Raw genomic sequence first — 24734 nt, 5'->3', positions numbered from 1 at the left:
TCCTTCCCTAGGAAGCTGACCAATTTCTGAAATTTGAAGGGTACTTACATGGGGATTAGTCCATATTTTCACAAAACGCTATTTCCTACGCAAGACATCAAGATGAAATACTTGCTTTGACATAGCTGACCCGCAATCACTATTTAAATAGACACAGAGCATGAGCCTCCTGTCTATGGGGTCACTGCTTGCAAGTCACCAGAAGTGAAATGCATGGGAACAGTCAATCGAAGAAGAAAGAATAGTTACTTACCCTATAGTACCTGTTTCTCTGAGATGTGGCATTCACATGCATTCCACAGCCCACCCTCCTTCCCTACTGCTATGGAGTCCTGATGTTTTATTGGTGAAGGAATTGAAGGACAGTTGGATGCAGTTCATCCTTTATCTTTTTGGGCAGTGAGGAAGTGGGGAAGACAAAGGGTCCTATGGCATAGTCACAGCCCAAATGGACACTGCTGGCCAAAAGAATCCAATCTTGAGCACATCTTTAATAACCACAGGACTAGGGTAAGTAACCGTACTTTCTTTAGAACTTTACACTCTAGTGTTCTTGTTCATTCTAAGTGTTAATTTTGTCATATGGTCATAGCTGAATAGAAAGGGAGGAAGGCCTAACATTTTGTTAAACTGGAAAAAGCAAATTTTGGTAGTTTCACTTCAGTAGGACAATTCTCCAACAAACATCTCTAATGTGCCATTTGATAAATTCCTGTTACATAGAAAGTTACCTGAAGTTAAAACAGTAGGTCAAAAAAGATTATTTCAAAGTTGTGTCATTGCTGAAAGGTTGGTGGTGCCAGACTACTCTGTCTTCGATTTCTAATTTTTAAGCTATTCTTAGTAAGTTTATGCCAAACAGAAAGACACCAACAATAATAAAAAATGAGTGTTCTTGTTTTTCTTTCCCAGTGCAAATGCTGGCCTGGATTCCGGCTCAAGGATGATGGCAAAATATGTGTAGACATTGATGAATGTTCATCTGGATTTCCCTGTAGCCAGCAATGCATCAATACATACGGAACTTACAAATGCTTGTGTGCAGATGGGTATGAAACACAACCTGATAACCTCAATGGCTGTAAATCTCTTTCAGGTATCACATTTTATTTATACACAAATATAACCAAAATTGTCTGTGAAAAGCTTTAACTTGGAAATCTGTGTTTCAGCTTCTGTAATGACTAGAAAGATGGTTTAAAGCATCCTTTTCAGTCAGAAACAGAAATCTGAATTCAGTGCAAGGTGTCTGGATGTGAGAATAATTTCTACTTTTATTGTAGAATCCACACGCAGGATTCTATGTGGATAATTACAGTTCATTATGATACTGTGAATTATTAAGTGTGCACTAGGCACTGGGAAATTTCAGAAGCATAAAAAAACCACATCACCTTATATTGCCTGCTGCTCAGTCACATGGTAATCATAAAAGGTGTAGTGTGCAATATTAAAAAGCCTGCTGCTGCTGCATTATTTTATTCTATTTATTTATTTTCATTTTTAGAATAGCTTGCTGACATTAATGCATTAAGCCTGTCTAATAAGTTAAGCATGGAAAAAAAGAGGATAAAAGAAAATTATATGGTGTTTCTGATCTTTGCATAAAAAATGCCCAATTCACTGTTCTTATTGTACTATCACATTATCTCCTGCCATAGTGCAAAATGGACTGTTTGAAATGGTATGCACAGTAAATATAAGGACTTAGCTTAATTATCTCTTTGTGTCCTATACGTGTTCCTTCCTGACTTATTTCAACCATCAGGATTGCACAGTGTCAGTTTCCTGAGGAGCAGGAGTTCAAGGGGGAATTAGGAGTAGGAGACTCTACCAGTTACAAGCCATCTCCCATGCACAAACAAAGCACACTCCATTCTTCTTCTGCTGGGCTCCTCCTCTGGAAATTCTCTTAACTCCCTGGCACTCCCTGCAGGCCTGTTTTTTTTCCAACAGTAGGCCACTTTCTGTCTCAGTGAGACCCTTGTATCTCTGAGACCCTTGTTCCTGCTGCTTCCATGAATAATGGGAGGAGGAAGCTGAAGAGGCAGAGCAGAGAGATGGAATCTGACTTTCTTGTCTCCTATCCCTTACCTCACTTGCACATTTACAGGACACAGAGCAGTCAGATGAGAGGAAGGAGTGGAGCCTAAAATAGGAGATAGGATCTGAGATACATTCTGGAGCTGAAATATGTAAAGATTTCAAAGTGTTAATGAAAAAGTTCTCAAACTTAAATTGGCAGCTGTTCATGTTGGAGCAAGGCTGGCTGTGGTAAGAGTCATTCCCAGCCTGTGAGAGGCTTTTCCAGCTGCTATTGAGTCCACCCAGAAATCCTAACCTGGCCTCTTTAGCCCCCCATAGCAGCCTGTCTCCACAACACACTAAATTAGCCTGTCCTGAAGGTGACATCTCAGACCATCAAAGAACTGGAGAATGTCCTATGTTAAGTTTGAAATGTATGCAGAATGTATGAAGTATTAGCTAAAATAGCTGAAATGGGTGTCCACTGTACAGCACATCATTTTAGCACAGTGTATAAAGAGTTAATATAAAGTGTTAAATTATATTTGTCATTCTTATAATTATTCTGTATTTATCCTCCAGTTTATCTTCAAACACTTTCATTGATAATATAGCAATAATAAAGACAGAAAGTGAGATTTTACTGCAGGGCATGATAAAACAGTGGATAACCAGGAGAAAATGAAGAAACCTGGGGAAACTATGAGAAAAACAAAACTGATTTAAGTCTAATAGTAATTAATTTAGTTTTGTCAGAGACATGGGATTTTTTTTAGATTTACTCACACTATGAAAATCTCTGCAAATTTCAAATGATATGCCACGATCAAATTGCCTTTTGTTTGCAACAGCAGCATATGATATACTCTATAGTGATAAAACAGCATTACAAGTATTTACTGAACCTTAAAAAATATATATTATCAGTTTAACACAGTTAATGGTATTAGTCTTACCTATAGTATAAAAACTATTTGCAGAATTTGAAAATTGCTCCTTCGAGTAATTGTGCACATATACATTCCCATTGTAGATGTTTGTGCACCCAGTGCACAGCAGTTTCACTAGGAGGCAAATGTGCCGTCTCTCTCTTCATGCTGTCAGGAATAAAATGAGTATGTCTGTCGGCTCCCTGTTAGTTCCTTATATCTATCCATAGCAAGAGTTGGAACTCCTGGTGGCTTTAACTTTGGTCAGCCAGCTTTTGAAAACTTACCTGTATACAGTTTTTGTAGTAAGTATAGTACAGTGTAGTTATTTTAGCTATACTTATTACACCTGGAGGATTTATTATGAAAAGATTCTCTGGTTTTAAACAATGTGCCATGTGCAGGGCTGTTATCCCTGTCATGGATAGGCACAAAAGTTGTTTGATTTGTTTGGGTGAGGGAAATGAGAGGGACAAATGTCTTATTTATACCTCTTTTCCCATCCACACTAAGAATTAGAGAGACTGTTGCCTTAAGGGTCACCTCATGAAGGAGGTGACATAACCTGCATCTGAGCTGAGTCCTGATCATGACCCTCGTGACTCTGGGTCAAGTCAGAGTGTTCCTCCATATTCTTCTGACTCCAGACATAAATCTGGGAGTGAATGTCATGCTTCCTCTTCTTTATCTAGGTTGAAGAGATCTAAACATTCAGACTCTGACAAGACCTCTAAGTCTTGGTCTTCTCCGAAACAGTCATCGGGTAAGTCCTCTGGTACCAATTTGAAACCTCACAAATCGAAGTGTTCAGTTGTTCCATGTGGGCCATTGAGGCCAGTATCTTCACCTGTTCCAGGGCCTTCCCATTGGTCTCTGGACCCTCCACCGTTGTTGGCACTGTCAGAACTAATACATTCAACTGGGGTGGCTTCTATTCCTCAGGCCTTCCTAGCAGCAAGGGAACTTCTTTGTTTTTCCCTGCCTGACCCTCTCTACTGCAGATGGCTCTGGTATTTACTGAACTGATACTGACTACAAAATCCCCTCTGCCAGTGCACCCAGCACCGATATCTCACTTGGCACCATCGGCATGCCTGGCACCAATGGTGCAACCGGCACTGACCATCCATTCAGCTCCGTTGATGCAGTTAGCGCTGACTGTGTTTATTCCAGCACTGCTGGTGCTGACCACTTCATCAGCTTTTCGGCCACTCCAACCTGTATCTTTTACTAACCCTGATATCCCACATATCAGCCACAAGAACACCTATGGAAACAACTACCCACTACCATGAAGAGGCTTATGTATCTTCTATGGGATCGGAAGGGGAAGTACCTGTCTGTCTTCCAAGACCCTTCAGCTCTTTCTTTAGATCTTCCATTATCAGGTCTAAGGATCAAGGTCTGGTTCTCATGCAGGAAAGTTGCAGCTTGGGGTCCCCCACGACTCCATGGCCATATTGGTCTTGGGCTGCACCAAGGGATTTTAGACCTCCGTCTCATTCACTTCCTGGGAGAATGTCTCCCCAACTCTCAGTGTATGAGACATCTTTTCAGTATCCTGCACCTATCCCTCAACCCACTGTCATGGATTCTGACATGGAGGAGGGTGAATTACTAGAGGAGCCTTTAGTGCCTCTTCTCACATTCCTTCTTCCTCACCAGATGAAGCCGTTACCCTGGAATCAACATCTCTCCCATTCACTCCCACCCCGGAGGATTTTTAAAGTCTTCCAGGATCTCATGGGAAGGATGGTTACTTCTCTGTGAGTGCAGGTAAAGACTGTGCAGAAAAATCTGCACTCTCCTGGATATTTTGCAGACTTCTACTCTAGGAAAATTTGGCCTTCCCATTATTGAGGCCTTGTTATGGCCAGCAAAGACTCTCTGACAGACTCCAGCCTCTATTCCAGGATCCTCAGCAAGGGTTTGAGCATTTCTTTACTCATCCAGTTCCTGATTCTCTGGCAGTAGGACCTGGTAATGAGCAGCCTTGCCAAAACCATCCTAAGTCCAGTCCAAAAGATATGGAGCTTAAAAAGTTAGATTTATACAGCTGTAAAGTCTATTCCACTGCTACACTACAAAAGCCAGTTTCCGATAACCAGGCTCTTTTAACTAAATATAACTTTATTAATTTCTCTGCTATTTCCAAGTTCTCTGATAAACTGTCAGAGGAATTTCGTGACCAGTTTTTAGCATTAGAGTCTAAGGGACATCTTATAGTGTGAACATCCCTTCAGGCAGCAACAGAGCAGCTGATACTGCCTCATGCTCCATGGCCACTGCAGTCTCTATGCAGCATACTTCCTGGCTGCAGGCTTTGGACATCCCAAAGGAGCATGCACATCACAAGAGAGGACTTACCATCTGAAGGGTCTAAACTATTTTCTACAAAAATGGGTGATACCATGCACCTCTTCATGAGTTTACACTCCAGCTACAAAAATGAACCAAGTTAGGTCACAGTATTATTGTACACCCTCTTTCCAACCGAGTCCACAATATCCCTCCCAAGAAGAGGTAAAGGCCTCCTAGATGTTGCTAGCCACTTTCAACTGTGGTGGGCCGTTCTCACCAGATGCCTACGACCTCAAAGCAATCATTTTGACTTTTTGGTAGTGGACAATGTACCAATGCTATCTCTTCTTTACCGTGCTTGGGAAAACATCACATCAGAAGGTTTCCCCTGCATGTAAACATGTTGGAACTTAGAGCTATTCATCTGGCCTGGTACTATTTATGCCCTCCCTCAGAAAACAGGTGGTGCAAGTTCTCACAGACAACATCACAGGTATGTTCTACCTGAACATCAGGGAGGTGCAAGATTGTCTCAGCTGTGCTGGGAACCTATCCTCCTTTGGAGTCTGTGTATTCATCACAATGTTTCCCTGAAAGCTTTTCACTTTTCAGGAGTGAGAAACACACTAACAGATTGCTCAAGGGGGTTTTCACAGCCCATCTTGAATAGTCAATCAGAAAGACATTCTCCTCCATGTTTTCCACTGCTAGGGTACCCAGTAATAGACTTGTTTATGACCAACCTCAACAAGTGCTTGGGATTTCTCTCCGAGGCTGGCAGAAGTGCAGGTTCTATCACAGATGCTTTTCTTCTTCCCTGGTCTGGTCACCTCCTATATGTGTTTCCTCTCATTCCAGTGGAGCTCAGGAAGCTGAAACTGGATTAAGCGTCATTTAGCCTCATTGCACCAGCATAGCCAAGACAATATTGGTTCATGGATCTTACATCAGCTGTCCATCCATTCATTGATAACTCTACAACTTGTTATAGAACTTCTGCACAGAACAGGACAGATCTCTCCATCTGAACCTCAGATCTCTCCACCCTACTGTGTGAATTATCTCTGTCTGAGCACTCATGAGAAATTGTGCTCCCAAGAGGTCTAGGCCTTCTTGATGAGCAACAGAAAAGAATCCACTAGAGCAGGTATGCATCGAAGTGGAAAAGATTTTCTGTTTGGGCACAGTCCCACAGTTTATTTCTCCATCATATTGAGGTTATGCGTGTGCTGGACTATCTCCTGCACCTGAAATCATCAGGCTTTGAATAGTTCTATGAGAGTTCACCTGGCTTTTATTTCAGCACTATGTCCACCAATAGAGACGTTTTACATCTTCTCTCCTCTTTTTCTCAATTGTGAAAGGGCCCAACCAATACTTACCCTCCTGTGTCTGCTCTGGTACCTCTGTGGGATTTAAGTGTAGTTCTCTCTATACTCATGGGTTCCCCTTTAGAGCCTATGCAGACAGCTTCTTTATCTTTGTCATCTGTGTAACTGGTATTTTTGGTAGCAATTACTTACACGAGGAGTGTTTCAGAACTTCAGGCTCTCATGGCTGACCTTCCTTTTACAGTCTTTCTTGAGGACAAGGTATCCCTTAGGCCACATCCTAAATTTGTTCCTAAGGTAGTATCAACCTTCTATCTAAACGAATCGTAACCTTCCGGTGTTTTTGCTGAAATTCCATTCACATAAGGAGGAGCAAGCATTCCATATGTTGGATGTTCATAGAGTACTGATGGGTTTTTTGGACCTCATTAGACCTTTCAGATCTTCCTCCCCAGAGTCTTTGTAGCCTAGCTGAAAGAACTAAGGGTCAACCAGAGTCATCTCAGCAAATATCACACTAGATTTCTGAATCTATCAAACTCTGCTACCAGCTCACTGAAGTCTCTCCTTGCTCAAGAATAGTGGTTTGCTACACCAGAGCTCAGTCCACTGCTTCAGCTTTCTTGGGCAATGTTCCAATAGCTGATACATGCCCTGTGGGAAATGGTCTTCTGGGCATACTTTTTCTAATCATTCTGCCATCACTCAAGCCTCTCATGATAATGCCAACTTTGGCAAGTGGGTACTATAGTTTTGGTAAAGATTATCCAAAATTCCTCCACCCATAAAGGAACTGCTGTTGAGTCACCTATGGTAGAATGTAAATGTGTGCAATCACTCAAAGGAGAAAAAACAGTTACTTACCTTACAGTAACTCTTCTTCTTCGAGATGTGTTGTTTACATGTACATTCCATGACTCTTGCACCTTCTCTGCTACTTTGGATTGACTTATAGTGGTGCAAAGGAATGGAGAGGAAAAGGGCAGCATGCCCCTTTTATTGCCCTCACCTGAGAGCACAAGGAGAACAGGGGTACATGCGCCTCCTAGTATTATTGCTGGTAAGTCTCCAACTTGAATGCACTGAATGCACACATACCTACAATGGAATGCATATGTGCACAATACATCTCGAAGAACAGTTACTGTAAGGTAAGTAACCTTTTTTCTCTTTCCACCTTGCATTGTTGTTTATTACTTGATTGATTTAAAACTCAGGATAAATAACATAAAATATCATTTATATTCAGTTTGGACTTCAAATTACCATGAGTTTTAATATGGTTCCTGTATTACAAAAGAAATTTTAAATTACATTAAAATATATTAATTGAATACTTTGTTCATTTTTATGTTGCATCATTGATCTTACTTGAAACAATTGAAGGTTTTAACTATTTCTTTCATCCATAACATTGTAGCATTGTAACATTTTATTTTTCAAACCACCTATATTTCAGCATTATATTCCTGAATATCCATAACATAAATTAAAAAACCCTAATGTAATATATTCTTTCTTCTGTGGTTTAGATGAGGAGCCTTTCTTAATTCTGGCTGACCATCATGAAATAAGAAAAATTAGCACTGATGGATCCAACTACACTTCATTGAAACAGGTATAATCACAGTAACATTCTCTAAGTTTCATTTTAATACTCTTATTACTATTTAAAGTATGTATTTGAGAGAAAGATAATCCGAGAACTGTTATAGTATGTGTTGCAGAATAATGCAGTGACCTCATGTATATAGTGATGTTTACAGTTTCTTAAAATGACTATTCTGATTGAGTTTTTGATTTGTATTAATATCCAGGCAATTGTCTGTTGACTCACTCTGAAATCCAAAAATGTGTGTTCTTTCAACTTTCCAAAGAGATGTCTACTTTTTCGAGTGTTTGCATATGTTGATTATACTGCGAGTGAATGTGTAAATTTCATGCACTGGTGCTGGAGAGTTTTCCATAGCAATACCCATAGAGGCAGTCATGCTTGCACCTTGGCTTCACTTGATTGCCAAGCCAAGGGTATACAGGGTGAAACTACCAGCCCCCCCATCCTTCATTGCCTTCTTATTGTTGATGATTGAAGTGTGCTTTTCATTGCTGGTTTATCTGTGAACTACATTTGTATATAGTTAGCTAGTTCTTAGTTAGTGGTACTTGTTTGGGTACTTTGTATCCTTATTTATTGATTTTTTTTTAAAAAAATTATTATTGTTGAATAAGCGGCTGTCTTCAGGCATCACCAACTATCAGGGTAAGCATCTGCCAGGGTCCCCTGGCTTTAAGACTTGTTCTGGGTGTCACACAGTGTTGCCTGTTACTGATCCTCACTCTCTCTGTTTAAAGTGCATGAGTGGTGTCTGAGTTGCCATGGCTTCGAAACTAAAATGAAAAAGGAGAGAGAAAAAATACATCCTCGTGGAAACTGCTCTTTTCGCTGAGCACGCTCGGCCTTCAGAACCAAAAAAAAAAGAAGGATGTCTTTGACTTCTTTAAAATCCTCTACCACAGAGATAAGCCACCCAATACCAAAGATAGACCGTACCCAATGGATCCCCACTCCCTGGTAATTACTCACAGAGGGTCTCAGACATTGACTCTGGTACCCATTCCAGGACCGTCGAGATCACATACTTTGTTGGTGGCAACAGTGGATCCATCACCCCTGCTTATTGCAGCATAGAGGGATCTGCTGCTATGGACAACAGTAGAGACCTACACAACTATGAATGGCCTGTTAGTACGTTTGCCATTCATTCAGAGAGAGGGCTGTCTACTGGTGCTGTCGCACATGGTGCAAGCTTCAGCATCGATACTGGTGTCTTCCATGGTGCCCATGAGCTCAGGTCCGGTATCATTTTCCTCAGGTTCTTCATAAACAACACCTAGACCCCTGGTACCCACTCCACCTCCGCACATGGTACTGGTAGCTAGGAAGCCTCCCACGCTGCTCTGTTACTGCAGTCTTGATGCAAGTCCCAGTCCCAATCTATGCTGACTCCTCCCAGTATTACACCACCACTCTTACTCCTCGTCAAACTCCGAAGTGGTTCCTGTGGTTCCCATTTCAGGGAATCCAGGGCATCCTCTGGAACTCATTCTCACTGAAAGTGAGCAGGAAATTGAGAGATTGGGGTACCTGGTCCAGACATAGCTGGCCTCCGGTACTGTATCAGCCTCCCCTTTGTCTGTGCTGGCCTTCGGGGTGCCTCCAGCATCAAGATCAAGATCCCCGCTTCTGCATAGAAATACATCACTAAGAAGGGAGGTTTTCCAGTCTAGTAGAGAGAGACCACTTGTTGTCAGTACCAAACAGCTGCTAGACACTGAATTAAGAGTCCTTTCTCAGTGTGCCTTAGACCAACTCTCTACCACAGTGGTGCAATACCAGCCTCAACAGAGTCCTGCCTTTTCTCCCTTAAATACCTCATCACCAGATAAGGGTCTGGTCCCAAAAGCTTCTTCCCCAGTAGCAGATGATTTTAAGGTTTACCAGGAGCTCCTGAAAAGATGGCTATATCTCTAGGTATGCAGATGGAACTGGTGAAAGAGAATCCTTACAATCTCGGACATTTTCACTTGGTTATATCTGGAAAGGTAGCCCTTTGTATAAATGCAGTGATAATGCAATTCATTTTGGCAAACCCCTTTATTCATTATGCCTGTGGGAAACCACACAGAGTGTAACTATCCAGAGGTTCCAGCTGTTCTAGCAATACCCCACATCGAGCTCTTGGTATTGCCAGTGGTGAATGAAAACACAGCATACACATCAGCTTGAATCTTGCTGGCCCTTTCCTTCCCTTTTGGAGCAAGCATCCCATCACCTCAAATGGTGTGCTAAGCAGAGTGGAATTGGGATATATTCTGAAAGGTCTATCTGTCCCTTTTTGTCCTCACCCACCCCTCCCTTCCCAGTCCCTTTTCAGAGACCCATCTCACAAGTCTGTATTAAAGCAAGAAGAACAGACTCTACATTATTTGGGAGCTGTACAAGAATTGTCTCCTCAACACTGGGACAGGGGGGGTTACTCTTGGTATTTCCAGATACCAAAAGCCACAGGGGGCTCAGGGCCATTCTAAACCTTTGGAACTTAAAGAAATACATCAAAAGATTATAGTTCTGTATGGTGTCCCTTGCTGTAAATATAACATCTTGGGATCTGGGCAGTTTGTGTGCCTCAACCTACAAGTGCCTACTTTCATGTTGCAATCTGCCTTGGTGACAGAAGGTTCCTAAGGCTCATGGTAGGAGGAGATCACTTCCAGTTCACCATACTACCCTTCGATGTTTTATCCATGCCAAGATTATTCAACAAGTGCATGATGGTGGTATCAGCCTATTTCTGCCATTGGGACAAGCATGTGTACCTGAATGAATAGTTGGAATGAGACAACTCCCATCAGCAGGTGGAGAGCAGTTTCCATTGGATTCTCTATCCGTTCATCCACTTAGGCCTGAAAATATATAAACAGAGAAAAAAATCAATCATGTCATCAATACAAAGATTAGAGTTCATTGGAGTGATCTTGGACTTGACGTCAGCCAGGGCTTATCTGCCACAGCCAGGTTTCCAGTTGTAATAGGACCCTTATTTGTTGATCAAAGATCAGAACTGCCTTAGGCTCCTGGGAAACATAACTGCTTATACATATATGATCCTTTATGCCAGACTGCATCTCGGCAGTATGCAAGAATGGTTCAAGTCAGTCTACCATTTTCAGCTACACCACTTAGACAAGATAGTGTGGATACCAGCCAGGATATAGTCATCTCTAAATTGGTGGATGAACCAAGACAACATGGAAGTGCGAAAAGGAACAAATCAGATTTTCCAATTGGATAAGTGTTAATAGAATAATCCCTTTTTCTTGCGTCCAGGGAGTGTTAGCTTACTATTTTTAATGCAAGCTTCTTTTCAGGTCAACTTTTAACTTGAACAGTATTTTTCAGATAAGGACATTTGCTTATTCTTGGCCAACCAACAATTTATTAATCCACCCAAAACAATGAACAGCTCATCACTTACATGCAAACACAACCAATGTCCGTGGTATGTACTACATACACATTACAGTCTTGCATTCTATAATCACAGAGTAAAGTTGAGGCTCAGCAGTTATATCAAAGAAAAATGCATATTACCAAGATTTCTTATTTCATTTACTTATGATAATAAATTCTCAATTCCTAACACATTTATCACACTTCCAAGGATGTGCTGGTCTTTAAGGCCCCTTTAAATGTGTGTTTACTCCTCTTTGACTGAACTAGTCCAAAAGATGCAAGTTTAGAATATTAAAAACAATTGTGCAAAGTTCTCATTTTCAGTCTTTCCTAGGTCAGTTTGCTTGGACTTATAAAGGAGTTAAAATCTAAAATATGGTTATTTTGAGGTCTCACTAGAGAGTGTAGACTCAGAAAGATAACCTTCAGTTATTTATGATAAAGAATAAAAGGGGAAAAAAATCAAAATGAAATCTCAACACTTCTTATCCTGTTAACTCTGGGATGGGAGAATGTCCTTTCCACAAAGCTGGTCCAGGAGTTAGTTGCGCTTAGGATCCTGCAGCTTCTTTCAGGTCCAGTCAACTGTCTTGAGCACATGGTGACCTCAGTTTTATGTAACCTAGTTTCAGGCTCATTAGAGGGGTCCATCGTCTGCTTCCTATTGGACACTTGTCAGGTGAGTCATTAGATTTCATTTCTCTTATTTTCACTGCTGCTTCCATTGGTATCCAATGGATGGCTTTTTGGTGTATAACAAATTTAATTTTTATTGGAGACTTTTAAAGTTTGATTAATTTCAATGAGTTTATTTAATTATTAACTTCCATTATTAATTGGGATTCTCCTCTTTTAAGCAATTTCTTTTAATATTTCAAAGTTATACCTTAGTTTATATCTTTTAACTTACCTTCCTTCCTATTATTTCTAAGATGCAATGATTAGTTACAATCCAAACCAACAAAATCCTTATAATCTTCTAAATTGGGAGGACATACTCACAAGGCAAGCAAATGTGCAGCTTCTAATTTGGGATGAGAGACAGATTATCCATGGTTTTATTTGCTATGCAAGGAAAGCAATGTGCAGTTTATGCATTGGGGTGAAACATGTGGCCTGGATTTCTTGGGGTAGCAGGTAGTTTGCCCAATTTTATGTTCAATCCTGCAACCACATTTCTAGTTTACATAACATAAGAACATAAGAATGGCCATACTGGGTCAGACCAAAGGTCCATCCAGCCCAGTATCCTGTCTACTGATAGTGGCCAATGCCAGGTGCCCCAGAGGGAGTGAACTTAACAGGTAATGATCAAGTGACCTCTCCTGCCATCCATCTCCACCCTCTGACAAACAGAGGCTAGGGACATTCCTTACCCATCCTGGCTAATAGCCATTAGTGGACTTAACTTCCATGAATTTATCAAGTTCTCTTTTAAACCCTGTTATAGTCCTAGCCTTCACAACCTCCTCAGGCAAGGAATTCCACAGGTTGACTCTGCGCTGAGTGAAGAAGAACTTCCTTTTATTTGTTTTAAACCTGCTACCCATTAGTTTGCTTAACTCACTAGAACTGGAAATGCCTCCACCCATCTATTTATTCACTCACAATGTGCAATGCACTAGTTTGCTCAGGAAAGCAGGGTGTCACCCTTCTTGGTAACTTTAAGTTCTTTTTAGCTAGATTGAGAGGGAGAAAAAGGTTGCGAATTATGAGATAGATTGATGCCTACATAGTTAACAATAATCTGATTTAGCCATGTTAGTTTCTTTTCTTAGGGAGAGGAATTCCTGACCTAGGCTGATATGTGGGTCTTTAGACAAAGTTTCTTGAATGATATGAACCATTTGCTTTACTTTCTAGGCAGATCCTATTCTGGGATAAACAGAGATGAATAGCTTTATTGATTTTGATTAGGGCCAGAAGGAATCTGTAGTTATTAAACATAAGACATATCTGTTCTATATATCCCTTGCACACATGTGCAGAGGAGTCTCGTTCTCACTGGTTCTCCCCTGTATTACTTTGGGAATGGACACTTCCACCATGGGGTGGAGAGGGCATTTGGACAACCTGCAGGCTCATGGCTTGAGGTCCACTCAAAAGGCTAAATTAAACCTAAATCTCCTTGAGTTTGCTTACAATATCCAGAGTGTGTCAGCAGTTCCTGCCATACATTCAGAGGACTATCCAGGTGCTCACTGACAACAGCACAGCATGTTTTATGTGAACAAGCAGAGGAATGCCAGGTCAGACAGCCTGTGTCAGGAGAAATGAGGTTGTCAAATTTCTGCATACAGAACTTGTTAACTCTCATGGTTTTGCACCGTCCAGGAGTTCAGAATGTCCTAGCAGACCGCCTGAGCAGGTTTTTGAACCTGGATCACAAATGGTCTCTCATCACAACCATTTGAAGATCACTGTTTCAAGTAGGGAGAGTTCCTACAGTGGATTTGTTCTCAATTCACTAGAACTGGAAGTGTCCTTAATTCTGTTCAAGAAGGGGTAACAGTCTCAAGTACATCTCAGACAGTTTCCTGTTACGTTGGGACAAGGGCTTGCTGTATGCATATCTACTGTTTCTTAGAAAGAAGGAGGCACACATGGGACATGAATCTCTGAAGTGGGGGGCACAGCAAAAAAAAATTGTAAACCTGTGCCTTAGTAAATGGAAATATTTCTCCATCTGGGATGTTAGCCAGAGTACGTCTCCTATGCCATCTACAATTCAGAAGATTTTGAACTCTTTTACATCTTAAAGAGTCAGGTCTGGCAGTCAGCTCCATTAAGGTACATCTGGCTGCAATTTCAGAATGTCACCCTCATATTACTGGAAGGACTGTTGTTGTTGTTTTTCTTCTAATACTGTGACAACCAATTTCCTAGAAGGTCTTGCAAGGCTGTTCTTCACCTATCAGGAATCCAGCTCCACCTTGGGACTTGAATTTAGTACTGTCAGCTCTTATTTGACCTCCATTTGAGCTCTTAGCATCCTGCTTATTGGTACACTTCTCAGTGAAACTAGCCTTCTTAATAGCCATCACCTCTGCGAGGAGAATGGTAGAGTTACATGCCCTGGTAAGAGATCCTCCATAAACCATATTCTACAAGGACAAGGTGCAGGTTGGGCCACACCCTAAATTTCTTTCCAAAGTAGTGCCTCAGATTTTCACCTCAGTCAGTCAATATACTTACCAGTCCTTCCCCCCCGCAAAACCACATGTTTGGAAAGATGAACAAGAACTCCATACTTCAAATGTACTTTCAACATCCATACTTTCAGGCTTCTTCCCAGCTTTTTGTATCCTATGCAGAATGAATGAGAAGTCATCCTGTCACAACACAACAACTCTCCAAATGGACTACCAGCTGCATTGTTCTATTATGCTCCCTGAGAAGCTTTCAGCATATTCAATTATGGCACACTCGACCTCCATCCAGGAAACACTCCCATTGTGAACATCTGCAGAGCAGTGACATGGTCCTTTGTTCACACATTGCTAGACACTGTGCAATTACTTCTGCATCAAGGGAAGATGTGATTGATGGGGAAAGTAGTCCTACAGTCCCAGTTTCACTTCCATCAAAAACATTTGGGAGTCACCTTCAATGAAATGGATATATGCAATCACTAGAAGAAAACAGTTACTTTTCTTTTGTAACTGTTGTTCTTCAAGATGTGTAGCATATGTTAATTATATGGCCAAACCTCTTTCCCCAAAGCATCAGAATCAGTGATCTAGAGTCTAGTTCAAAGGAACTGAAGGATGTTACAGGGCAGTTCGACCCATTATATCCTCAGCTTGGACCAAGCAAAAAGCCAGAGTGCATGTCTGTCTGCCCCTGTGGGTACTGCTAGGGAAATCTCTCCAGCCCTAGTGCATCAGATGGGTACCCACACCATTACACTGACCAACTGTTGTTGTTCAAGAAGGTGAGTAACCATTCCCTCTCTCTTTGTATATTATTTGGGCTAATTACTATCCATTTTATCGATTCACACAATTCATGAAAATATCCCAAATGTACTGTACTATAAATGATGCAAACATAAATGTATCCATAATTAGTCTAAATTATTGTAAATATACTAGAAGTCGGAAATATTTTATTCTTAGTCTTTCTTTGAGAAAATACTTCCTAAATAGAAATACAGACACCTGCTAAGGACAGAGGTATTTTTTCAGCATTTTTGTATCTTTGCAGCTATTCGTCACCTATCTGTGGTTAATTACCATATGTTTTATTCTGAAAATCATTTTTAATAAATGATTTGTTTCAGAACTAATCAGATAATTAAAAAATACTACAAAACCTGTCTCAGTAGAAATTAACAGTAGCAGTAAGCAGAGCCATGCTTTTTCCTGACTTCTTGTATATCTTAATGTCACAGGGGAGGTGTTCAATTTCACACAGGAGTATGTACCAAATTAATCATCTTGCATTAAATATTTGACTGTACATGAGTTCTATTAGAGAGCATAGCAAACAACATGATGTTAGTGTGTCTCGTCTTCTGAAAAAAAACCTTCAAATTACTTTTGGGTAAGGTGTCACTGTTTCTCTTTCCTTCCTACACCAATATTACAGTCAGGAGAAAAAATGCAAGTTTTCTGTATGAGTGGTGTTGGCAGTTTTCCTCAGGGCTCCACCAACCTTGAGTTAACAGTCCCCCCACTATTACACTAGAGCCCAGATAGCTCCAACCAAAGAGGACATCTGAATTTTGGCTCCTACATCTTCACGTCAGTCTCCGCCCTACACTAGTCTGAGTTCTACTGAGAAGTTACTGGCCTTTGTCCTCGGGATGATGGTGCCTTTAAAGTCATCTGGATTTGAAAAAGAGGAAAGAGGCCTGAACCAGCAGAACAAAGTGAGATATCTTCCTCCTCAGGCTACTTTTTTGTCCCTCCTGCCTAGATAGCTCTCTCTGTGTCTCTTGTGAGATCAGAGATCTCTCAGGTCCACCTCCCTCATTTAGACATTGAAGGGGACAGTGAGGTTACAGCTCTCACTAAAGGGATGTGCAAGGCTCTGACAGAGATGGGCAACTACTCTCCTCTACCTGTAAAATCTGTGCTTCCCTAGCCTAATAGCTGTTCAATAAATACTCACAAGGAGAGGAACTAGGAGCTGGGATTTCATTCAATGCCCACTAAATTGCTATGCAACACTTTCCATTCCAGCATCAGCTCTTCTCCCTCTCTCTCTCCTTCTTCCTCACACACAACCAGTGCATTTTTGTCCTCCCTTCCTATGTTCCTTTACTCTCCTATTCCTGCTCCCTCCATCATCAAACCTCCACGATTTCCCTAGACTGAGGGAAGGTCAACGGGCAGGGAGGATCATGGCCACCATCACAGAGCTAATACCACTTTAAAATCTCTCCTTACCCTTTACTAGAAGCATTGGGGACAACTAATTAGTCCAAGAGGAAATAAGGATCCTGAACCATGCTTCAGAGCAGGAAGGAGAGATGTTTTATGGTCAAAGTACACTTCCTGTCTCCCCACTCCAAATGAAACTGGGCCACTTTTTCTTGAAGATGCTGAAACTCTGGTATTCCTGGTATCCTTTTCCATGTTACCTGAACCAAAGAAAAAATAAACAGAGACAAGCAGGCCGTTTCCTATGAGTCTGGATATTGAGGAAATTTTACGGGAACTTGGAACATCCAGATGCAGAGCCTATTTTTCACAAATTCTTGGATCGACTTGACCCATTACCAAAATGTGAGGGTTTTAGCCTTGTATTCATACAGCCTCAGTCACCTTTCTTAAGAAGTTATCTTTATCTGCAGACTGTTCTACGTCCCATAAGGATGCCTATAGCAGAAATCTGGAGACAAACTTTAAAAAAAATTGGTAACTTAGGGTGTTGTAGCTTTCACCGCAGTAATCTGTTGTGCCAAAGCTCTGGTTGTATCACTGTGGGTTTGGGTGTGCGGGGTGGGCGGCTAATTCTATACAATCCAACAGCTCTGAATTCTCTGAATTCTTTTAATGTTGTGCTCTTTGATTTAGTCACATTTTCTCCCTACATTTTGACTGACAGTCACATAGGTTGGACTCTGGAATAATGCATTGCCGAAAAACTTGCAGATCAAGCAACCACTCACTACCACTTCATTTAAAGACTAGATTTTTTTTCTGACTCCATGGATCCACCTTAATAATCAAAATAATTCCTTTACGTTGTATGGAAGCCTTATATATCCTGTTCTCTCTTACTAGAAGGATCTTGGGATGTTTGGAAATACTCCAAACAGAACCTTTTTCTGACCAAAGATCCAAATGACATAAAGCTCCAAATAATCCAAGTTTAGGTTGAAGCTGGCTGATGACACTAAGATGGCAATGGAAAGTTTGTGATCGCAGAGGTGTATTCTCCACCCCATTCCGCATCCATTATTAGTGAAGCAATATTACCAATGAACATCAGTTGATCTCATTTTCTTCAGGGTCTTGTGTTCAGCTCTTTCACAGAAATATCTTGGTTCATTCACTTTCCCATCGCTTCCCATGTTAAGTGGAAGAGACCTTCTTATTCAGCATTTCAGAGAAAATTTCAGAGCAGCTTGCACTTTCTCAAACCCATTCGTTTGGATGTTTAGTTTAAGATTGCTGAGGTTTTATTCAATCATACAGTGGTCACCATTAAAAGACAACTTTTACCCATGGTTAGAGCAGGTAATCAATTGTGTGTAAAATGACCATTAAAAATATCTGTGATTTATTCATGGTTAGGAGCATTTCCAATGTGCCACTTTATACTTCAGTCTCATTTCAGATCCTATCTGTGGTAGTTGCAGCTGTTCATACTCAGATTTCTGGTCTGCCATACGTGGATGATTGACTAGTCCTTGCATGATCTCCACAAGAAGCAATAGTTATACTTTGAGACTTGATTTAGCTGGTAGCCCATCAGAATTTCTGGTGAACTTTGAGAAAAATGAATTGGTGCTTTCTCAGCTGTTAGTCCATCTCAAAAGTGATCACAATACCAGCAGTGGTATTCCCTCTGAAGAAATGAATCTCACCAACAAAGAGAGAAGCAAGCCTTTCAGAAGTTGAAGTCATGATATATTTCACAGTCTCTGCACAGGCTGCTGTTGCTGATACCCCTTTTCCAGTCCCCTGAGAGCACCCCTTTCAAGTGGCAGGATCATGCTTCCACTTCTCCTTGGGATGCGGTACCACACACCAACCACTCCCTGACAGTTTTCTCCAGATTGCACCCCACCGTGATACCTAGCAGCCCTAATAGAGTTAGCATCTGCAAGTTTTCTTTAAGGAGCCCGTGAACAGTGATATTATACAGTAACACAGAGGCATGTTCTCTGAAACAAAATGTATATTTAAAATAACATAGTTCCATATGCATATTGTCTTACCCAGGACTGGCATTCCCCACAGATCTGTAGGTGGACCTGCCTTAGCCTGAGGTTCCCTCATTGTCCTGTTGTAACCTGCTTGATGCAGACCCTGACTCTTAATCAGTCTCTCTCTGGGTCACCCTGAAGCATGCTCTTTCTGCTTCTCCCTGTGACATCTACCAGTTCATAGAATCAAAGAATATTAGGGCTGGAAGAGACCTCAGGAGCTCATCTAGTCCAATCCCCTGATAAAAGCAGGACCAACGCCAACTAAATCATCCCAGCCAGGCCTTTGTCAAGCTGGGCCTTAAAAACCTCGAAGGATCGAGATTCCACCACCTCCCTAGGTAACCCATTCCAGTGCTTCACCACCCTACCTAGTGAAATAGTGTTTCCTAAGATCCACCCAAGACTCCCCCCACTGCAACTTGAGACCATTGCTTCTTGTTCTGTCATCTGCCATCACTGAGAACAGCCTAGCTCCATCCTCTTGGGAACCCCCTTTCAGGTAGTTGAAGGCTGCTATCAAATCCCCCCTCACTCTTCTGCAGACTAAATAACCCCATTTCTCTCAGCCTTTCCTCATAAGTCATGTACCCCAGCCCCACAATCATTTTTGTTGCTCTCCACTGGACTCTCTCCAATATATCCACATCCCTTCTGTAGTCGGGGGACCAGAACTGGCCACAATACTCCAGGTGTGGCCTCACCTATGCTGAATAGAGGGGAATAATCACTTCCCTCCATCTGCTGGCAACGCTCCTACTAATACAGCCCAAAATGCCATTGGCCTTCCTGGCAACAAGGGCACACTGCTGACTCATATCCAGCTTCTCGACCACTGTAATCCTCAGGTCCTTTTCTGCAGAACTGCTGCTTAGCCAGTCAGTCCCCAGCCTGTAGTGGTGCATGGGATTCTTCCTTGCTAAGTGCAGGATTCTGCACTTGTCCTTGTTGAACCTCAACAGATTTCTTTTGGCCCAATCCTCCAATTTGTCTAGGTCACCCTGGATCCTATCCCTACCCTCCAGCATATCTACGTCTCCCCCCAGCTTAGTGTCATCTGCGAACTTGCTGAGGGTGCAATTCATCCCATCATCCAAATCATTAATACAGATATTGAACAAAATCAGCCCCAGGACTGATCCCTGGGGCACTCCGCTTGATACTGGCTGCCAACTAGACATCAAGCTGTTGATCACTATCCGTTGAGCCCGACAATCTAGCCAGCTTTCTATCCACCTTCTAGTTCATTCATGCAATCCATACATCTTTAACTTGTTGGCAAGAATGCTGTGGGAGACTGTATCAAAAGCTTTGCTAAAGTCAATATATATCATATCCACTGCTTTCCCCATATCCACAGAGCCAGTTATCTCATCATAGAAGGCAATCAGGTTGGCCAGGCATGCTTGCCCTTGGTGAATCCATGTTGACTGTTCCTGATCACCTTCATCTCCTCCAAGTGCTTCAAAATTGATTCCTTGAGGACCTACTCCATGATTTTGCTGGGGACTGAAGTGAGGCTGACCAGTCTGTAGTTCCTTGGGTTCTCTTTCTTCCCTTTTTTAAATATGAGCACTATATTTGCCTTTTTCCAATCGTCCATGACCTCCTCCGATCGCCACGAATTTTCAAAGGTAATGGTAATGGCCAGTTGAGCTGACCACTTCTCCCCTCCCTTTCTGCCAGGGGCACCTTTCAACAGATCAGTGGATTTTGATCTCTCTCTTAGCCCAACAGCCCTTCCTCATGGTGTGACTGAGGAGTCCCTCTTCCCAGCTATTAATCTGGCGATTGTTTGAGAGAATGTTCCTTATTTAGGCCATTGTTTCAGCTGTCCCGAGTGGTTTCTTTAATAACAAACCCTTTTTTTGATCTAACTGTGCACTCAGGCATGGTACTTGTAAAAACTGTGCACAGCAACACATGATACTTGTAAAAATACAAATATTTCCCAATTCTCACAATACAGATGCTCGAACAGGCACAGTGACTATGTTTCAGGATTCCAATCCACATCTACACTCCCTCCATCACTAGTGGAATTCCAAGGTGGAGGGAGGACCTTGGACACTTTGTCAGATACTGGGAGGAATCACCCACAAAACAAAAAAACAAAAAAACTTTAAAGGAAATGACTTTGTAGGATCCTCACAAGAGGATAGGCATATTGGACAACAACCATTAAAGCTATGGGTGTAACTTCTTTTCATTGAGTGATTGCTCAGTGTTTATAGTTCAGACAATAGGCAGCTTTTTGCAATGGTTACCTCTCTTCCACTCCTGAACTTCTTCAGTTCATGCCTAGTGGACTGTTAAGTGCCCAACACTACAGATGGTTTCTTTGAGAAAAGTTAATTCATTTTTCCCACCGCCCTTCACTGCAGTAGTGCTCTGCCTTCCTCTGACCCAACACAATATGGATTCATCCTTCTAAAATCTGAAGATAATTGTGGCCCCATCAATGTGATACATCAGAATATTAGGAGGTTATGGTTTGATTATAAGGCAAGACTTTGAGTCTCAAACCACAGGAGGGCTCTGCCCTTTCTGCTTCTTGGTCGCTTTCTTAAATATTGCTTCTAGAGCTCAGTTAAGACCTCTCTCATCTAGAAAGGTAGGAACCTTGGTTGATTAGGGAATATGGGCATGAAAAGTCTCTCCCTCATCTGCCACCCAGGACCACAATTTGATTGGTGTAATGATGCTTTCCTATTGGTATGCTATACATAGCTTCCAAAACTCCTAGCATAGCTACGCTATGGTCATGTAATCTTCCCCCATCAATCATTGCTATCATAATGGGACTTTCAGTAGAAGAGTCTATGCAATGTTTGTTTGTTTGCCTAACCCAGTGGTTCCCAAACTTGTTCCACCGCTTGTGCAGGGAAAGCCCCTGGAGGGCCGGGCCGGTTTGTTTACAGTACGTCCCTTGGCCCGGGCCGCTTCCAGCAGCTCCCATTGGCGGACGTGGCAGGTAAACAAACTGGCCTGGCCCTCCAGGGGCTTTCCCTGCACAATTGGCGGAACAAGTTAGGGAACCACTGGGTTCCCACTAACCTATTTTATGTATACCTATCATGATAGCATCTGGCTGTTAGGGAGCCCTTTGCTTTGGCTGAGTGCATAGGAAAGCATTTCTCATAATATGTTTCATCTTTGACATAGTCTTTGACTTAATTTCTGTGTCATCAGCCTTCCTCATCATTTGGTAAGAAGAAGGTTATTATGTGTCCATTCCTGGACATAGGACACTCAAATCAAACAAGCTCTGATTGTTGTTCTCTTTCAAAGACTGGTAGTAGGTCTTAAATAAAGCTCAGAAAACTAAGCAGAAGATAAAAGAAACCAAATGCAAGAAACCAAACTCCTTTACTTTTCTTGCCACAGAAATCACTCCAGATTATGACACTAATTGGGATCAGACTTCAACTAGCCCTTCTCAAGGCTGTTCAGAACCAAACCAAAACCAGGCAGTTCAAAACCAAACCAGGCAATGAAGGCCACAAAAATAGCAAAAAAAAAAAAAAAATCATACAAGTTTCCACTCTCCAAAATAGCAAAATTCACCATTTTGCAAGAAAATTCCAAATGACCAGTGTGTGCTATTTGTGGTCTTGTATATCTACTAGAGAGAACTCAATCAACTTCAGCCAGCATACCACTTCTCTCCTTTTCCCATCTCATCAAATTCAAGACAACAAAGTTATTGGCAGCTGTAAAACACCTTGCAGACATTCAAGCAATAAAACCTGTCTCAGCTGGAGACTTCTAGCTCTTTGTACCATAGTTTGCTATTGTTCCCAGTTTTGTTTACTATTCTGATTATGTTTACAAATAAAATATGAAAACCTAAAATGCATAAGTACTACATAAATATACAGTAAGTATAATACATCTGTTGATATGAATAATAATAAATGCAGTGGTTACTTTGTGTTTTGAATACCATCAAATATTTTGTATTCAAACATATGTGAAAAAGTGGACCTGATTCTTTTCCTTTTTAGGGGCTAAACAATGTGATTGCAATAGACTTTGATTATAGAGAGGAGTTCATCTATTGGATTGATTCCAGCAGACCAAATGGCAGCAGAATAAACAGAATGTCTTTGAATGGAAGTGACATAAAGGTAATTGGGAACTAATAATAATATCATTACAAGAATTAGGGAAGTATTAATAAATAAAGTTAAGATCAGATAGAAAAAATACTGTGTCTGGTCTTTATTAAATCATTAAAATGTGATTAATGTTTCTTTTTCATAATAGAAGTCCAAGATCCATTTCTGTTTCTCAGCTAACATGCACCTGATTAAACCTGAGAACTGTGACCTCTGCAATGTAATAAAAATTTCTAGACTAGAAATGCAATAATTAATCCAGAACTAATCAAAAGAATTGTGTCCCTGAGCCAAATGCTATGTGACTTAAAAGGTGGTTCGGTATAAGACTTATATTGTGTATAAATTGATCAGTTAACAGATGTAAGTCAAGAAACAGTGTACACTGATCTAGCAATCTGTAGTATAACTTCTTCCATAATTTGTGATTTATGTGCTAGTCTGTGCCTAGTCTGCAACAATGCTGGAGTTAATTTAATGTAATTGCTATGGAAAATCCAGAGCAAGATCATGTCCTTGCTTCTGCACAGCAAAAGTTCTGTCTCTGGCAGTAGAGCAAGTTCAGTGTTTCAGCTATTACTCATCTTTGTTCATTTAAACCATTTATTTTTCTTAATTTGGGGAAACTAGTGAATAGTTTTTTTATACTCACAGTCTCTCTGAGTCTGACCTGTCCTGGGAATCAGTGACGCTGTGATGGGATTCAACTCACCTCTGTGGCACCTCCTGCTGGCTGTCCTGGGAATTAGTTTAGTTTGCTAGTGCGCCCTCATCTGGTGACTTCTTGTCACCATCACATCTGCTCCAGGAAGTGTGTTATCCCAAAGAACACAGCATCCTCTTCAGGACACAGCCCTCCGGCCGTGTCACACTCTGTTCTCCCCAATTCCGGGGCAACCATAGTCCCCTGTCCAGCCACTTCCTCAGTGGCAATTGAGGGAAAGAGGGGAACCCAGACCCACCCGCTATTCTGGATCTCAGCCCAGGGACCCTGTAGACTGCAGCCACATGTTGCATTCCCTCCAACCTCGCAGTGTACTTCCCTGGGTCACTTCCCCGCAGCCCCAGCACCTTCTCTGCCCTTATCTCAGGGCTGCAGCATGCCAGCAGTCAGCCAGGAGCTTGCTCTCACTCCCCTGATCCTGCCAAGCACTGCTCTGTCCAAGGTACTAGTTGCCTTCCACCCACAAGGCAGCCAGTTCTCCTCAAGCTCCAGGGAGTGACTGACCCTGCTTTGCAGCCCTTCTTATATGGGCCAGCCCGGCCCCGATTGGCTGCTCCTTATAGCCCTCTCCAATTGGCCGTCTCTTGCACATCCTCCCTAGGGTCCTCTCCAATTGGCTACCTGTTGCGCAGCCTCCCTAGGGTTCTATTAACCCTTTATGGGCTTGTGTGGGGCATATGCCCCATCACAGAAACATCGAGGCATTTGGATTCTCAGGTTCCTCTGCTGCAGTGTTCTCTGCCAGTCTCATCACCCTTGGCTACAGAACAGAGCTACCTAATGTCCATGTCTTTTTGCACTTACTTTAGCTAGCTTTCCTTGTTTCTAGTATATATTGGTTGTTTTTAAATCTAGAGTTAGTTAGTTAGCTGTCGGATTAGTTGCCTGTTGGCATATCTTTGAAAAAT

The 24734-nt window shown here is 41.7% G+C and overlaps 1 protein-coding gene across 1 annotated transcript in view; it reads left to right on the top strand.

The window, feature by feature from the left end:
• Positions 1-24734, top strand: part of LRP1B (LDL receptor related protein 1B) — a 1293242-nt gene that overhangs the window by 1044660 nt on the left and 223848 nt on the right. The window contains 3 exon segments of the mRNA XM_043525164.1: positions 913-1096; positions 8119-8204; positions 22989-23111. Of these exon segments, the coding sequence (XP_043381099.1) occupies positions 913-1096; positions 8119-8204; positions 22989-23111 (393 nt within the window).

This window comes from Chelonia mydas, chromosome 11, assembly GCF_015237465.2.
Source record: "Chelonia mydas isolate rCheMyd1 chromosome 11, rCheMyd1.pri.v2, whole genome shotgun sequence".
Classification (NCBI taxonomy): Eukaryota; Metazoa; Chordata; order Testudines; family Cheloniidae; genus Chelonia; species Chelonia mydas.
This window is presented reverse-complemented; position numbering and strand designations above follow the sequence as displayed.